This window comes from Acanthisitta chloris, unplaced genomic scaffold (assembly GCF_000695815.1).
Source record: "Acanthisitta chloris isolate BGI_N310 unplaced genomic scaffold, ASM69581v1 scaffold3502, whole genome shotgun sequence".
NCBI classification, from domain to species: Eukaryota; Metazoa; Chordata; class Aves; order Passeriformes; family Acanthisittidae; genus Acanthisitta; species Acanthisitta chloris.
In genome coordinates, this window is record NW_008662035.1 from 21,088 (window position 1) to 24,861 (window position 3,774).

General features: G+C 42.7%; 1 protein-coding gene across 1 annotated transcript in view; it reads right to left on the reverse strand.

Annotated features, from left to right (window-relative positions):
* Positions 1-3,774, reverse strand: part of FCHO2 (FCH domain only 2) — a gene marked incomplete at its 3' end in the record, with an annotated part of 69,981 nt that overhangs the window by 4,267 nt on the left and 61,940 nt on the right. The window contains exon 22 of the mRNA XM_009070432.1: positions 1,641-1,840. Within this exon, the coding sequence (XP_009068680.1) occupies positions 1,641-1,840 (200 nt within the window). The remainder of the gene's footprint in view (positions 1-1,640; positions 1,841-3,774) is intronic.

Genomic DNA, 3,774 nt, shown 5'->3' on the forward strand with positions numbered 1-3,774 from the left:
CTGCAGCTCATGGTGAGCTTCTCATCCACTGTCACTCCCAAGTCTTTCTCCTCACTGCTGGTTTCAATTCCTTCCCCGCCCAACCTGTAGCTGTTCCTTGGATTGCCACAGCACAGATATAGGACCTCACACTTCATTTTGTTAAACCTCATAAGGTTTGCATTGTTCCACCTCTCAAGCCTGTCAAGGTCCCTCTGGATGTCCCATCCCTTCCCTCCAGCTGTGACTGCCCCACACACTTGGTGCTTCAGTGAACTTGCTGAGGGTGCACTCAATCCACTGTCCATGTTGCCAACAAAGATGTTGAACAGTATCAGCCCCAACACTGACCACTGAGGGACTCCACAACTCTATGGGTAACCATCCAGGCAGTTCTTTATCCTACAAGTGCTCCACCCATCAAATCCATGTCTCTCCAGTTTAGATACAAGGATGTCGTGCGGGACAGTGTCAAACACCTTGCATAAGTCCAGGTAGATGATATTGGTTGCTCTCTACCTTTCTACAAATTCTCTGGCCCCATCATAGAAGGCCACCAAATTTGTCAGGCATACCATGTTGTTCAGGCAGGATATTGAACCTGTCCTTGCTCGGAATAAGCTTAAGATCTGGTTAAAAGAATTGCTCCCTTGAAATACCGAGTCAAGAAAGATTCAGTCTTGCTAGGAGTTTTTCCACGTAAAATGGAATATTACTACTGTAAACACCTTTAAATGTATTGCCTCAAGAAACATCAGAACCTACCTGATATATGCATCAGGTTTTTCTTCTAAGCCTTGCTTTATAAGGTAAACTGATCCATAAGAAACAAGGTTAACAAAGCCTGACTTCCTTCAACTCGAAGGTGTTCTTTCCCCTCTTCATGTGGAAAAGACCCTCTTGGAAATAAACAGTCTAGGATTTATATTACAGATTGGCAAGTACTTATGTGCTACCAAATGCACAGTGATTGAATTTCTGCTCATCTTTTGCTCCAGGGCTGTAGTGCTCTGTCTAGTCTCACTGCCCACTGCTTGTTTCCACAAACTTGTAGAAACATAGTTACCTGAGATCTGTGTCTCACTTTCAAGTGATACTGTAAATGAAGGCTTAGAAGTTGGTGACAGGCAGCTGCTATTTGGATAATCTGCATGATGCCTGAATTGAGAGACAATGCTACCTGGCTTATGAATAGCTCCTCGGTTACTGAGGTTTGTTTAAAACCATTTCCACTAGAAGCTAATCTTTATGTTAAAACTATCAGGAAATCCTTTTAAGAACATTTCTGCTACTTTTTCTATATAATCCATATACATAAACATATTTATACACACATGAACAAAATGTTTTATAACCATATCAAATCACTGTGTTAAAAAAAAGTCTATCCCATCTCTTGGTCCAAAGAAAGCAAACATTGGAAATTTCACAAAGGCTTGTATTAGTACACAGTTGAGATGGATGCATATTGTCTAATTTCAGTTTATGTGAATTGGCTGTGCATGATCTGTTTCAGACCACAAAATGTCTCAACATCTGATACTACACAATTTATCAGGAAAAAAAAAAATCAACTCTTTCTTCATGTATTTTTTTTTGTTATGGCACTAATGAATACACTGAAATGAATCTGAAAAAATACTGAAAAGTATTACTATTACCATTTTGCAGGTGGAAGTGATTGCATGTTTATTACTCCTCCATCTACTGGTACCATGACTTGGACATTAGACAGCATAGTAGGCACATTCATAGACTCTGGATTGTATTTATAATCCACTCTTACATCAGTAGTGCTAGCATCACATTTCCAGTAAGTTGCAAGATTCAAGGGAGTGGACTGGATGCCATTTGAAGATACCTACGAAAGAAAGAATAAACCATTGGAAACAGCTTAATTAAAATATTCCCCTTTAGGGTAGAATTAGAGGGTGATGATAATGAATATAATTCTAAATGCTGACAAAATATCAAGACAACAATTGACCTCTGAGTCCTTAATCACAGAAGTCTGAAGAATGCTGCAGGCTAAAGGAATTCCTGTTTTTTTAATTTTAAATTAAATGAATTAAGGACAAGATTTAAACTTCCTTTACCCTATGAGGCTCCTTCCCGTTCTGACTTTTGTAACCTCTTGTAAGCTTTGTTTTTGTCTCGTGTCCTGCTTTACAGAAGAACAGCAAGAACATCATGTCACTGACTCACAGAATGGCTGAGGTTGACAGGGACCTCCTGGAGGTCGTCTGGTCCAACCCTCCTGCTCAAGCAGGGCCACCTCGAGGCAGCTGCCCAGGACCATGTCCAGATGACTTTTGCACATTTCCAAGGATTGAGACTCCATCACCCATCTAGGTAGGCACCCTACGCCAGTGCTCAATCACTTTCACAGAAGAAAAGTGTTTTTGTCTGTTCAAAGGGAATCTCTTGTGTTTCAGTGTGTGTCCATTGCCTCTGGTCTTGTCACTGGGCATCACTGAAACAGCTTGGCTCCATTCTCTGTGTGCCCTCCATCAGGTATTTATATAAATGAGATTTCCCTGATCTTTCCCCTCTCCAGGCTGAAGAGCCCCCAGCTCTCTCAGCCATTCCTCATGGGAAAGTTACTGCAGTCCCATCATCATCTTTGTGGCCCTTCACTGAGCTCTCAGCAGTCCCTCTTGCACTGGACAACCCAGAACTGGACACAGCACTCCAGGTATGGCCTCACATGTGCTGAGGAGAGGGGAAGGCTCCCAGGACACCCAGGCCCTTTCCTGTCAAGCTGATTTCCAGCTGGTGACCCCCAGCATGTATATGTTGTTCCTCCCCAAGTGCACTTCTTGTTGAACTTCTTGAGATTCCTCTCAACCATTTCTGCAGCCCACTGAGCTTCCCTGGAGGGCAACTTGACCCTGTGGTGTGTCCAGAGGGTCATCTCCCTTTGGTGTCCTCAGCAAACTTGCCCTGACCCATCATCCAAATCATTAATGAAGCTATTGAACAGTAAAATCGGTATGAACCCTGGGGTTTACTGCTAGTTAATGGTCTCCAGCTAGATTTCATGTCACTGATCACCACTCTCTGGGCCCTGACTCTTCAGGCAGTTTTCAGTTCACCTCAGTGTCTGCTCCTCCAGCCTGTACTTCCCTATAAGGATTCATTGGGAGACAGTGTTGAAAGCCCTACTGAAGACTAAGTAGACAATATTTACAGCCCTGGCCTCATCCACCAGGGCACTCATGTTGTCACAGAAATTTGTCAGCTTAGTCAAGCATGACTTTCCCTTGGTAAACCATTCTGACTACTCCTTTCTATGATATTGTGTGAGGTCAGAATGCCATACATTCTCAGGCAGAATCACAGAACAGTTTGGGATGGAAGGGACCTTAAAGATCAAATAATTCCAACTCACACCTGCCATGGGCAGAGACATCTTTCACTAGACCAGGTTGCTCAAAGCCCCATCCAGCCCGACCCTGAACACTTCCTGGGGTAAGGAATCCACAACTTCTCTGGGCAAACTGTGCCAGTGCCTCATAATCCTCTAAGTAAAGAATTTCTTCCTAACATCTAGTACAAACCTACTCTCTTTCAATTGAAAACCACTACCATATATTAAAATTCATCCAAAACTTAGGCAATTGCATAATGAAAGCCACTACAACTATGAAGTCAAACAAGCCACTACCAAAATCCCCAAATTAAAGAAAAATTTACTTCGCCAACAAATACCAAAAAAGCAGTGTCTGATGCTTGTACACGTGAGTTGGAGTGACGCATGAGCAAGCTGAAACAGGTCATAAATCCAAGGGAATG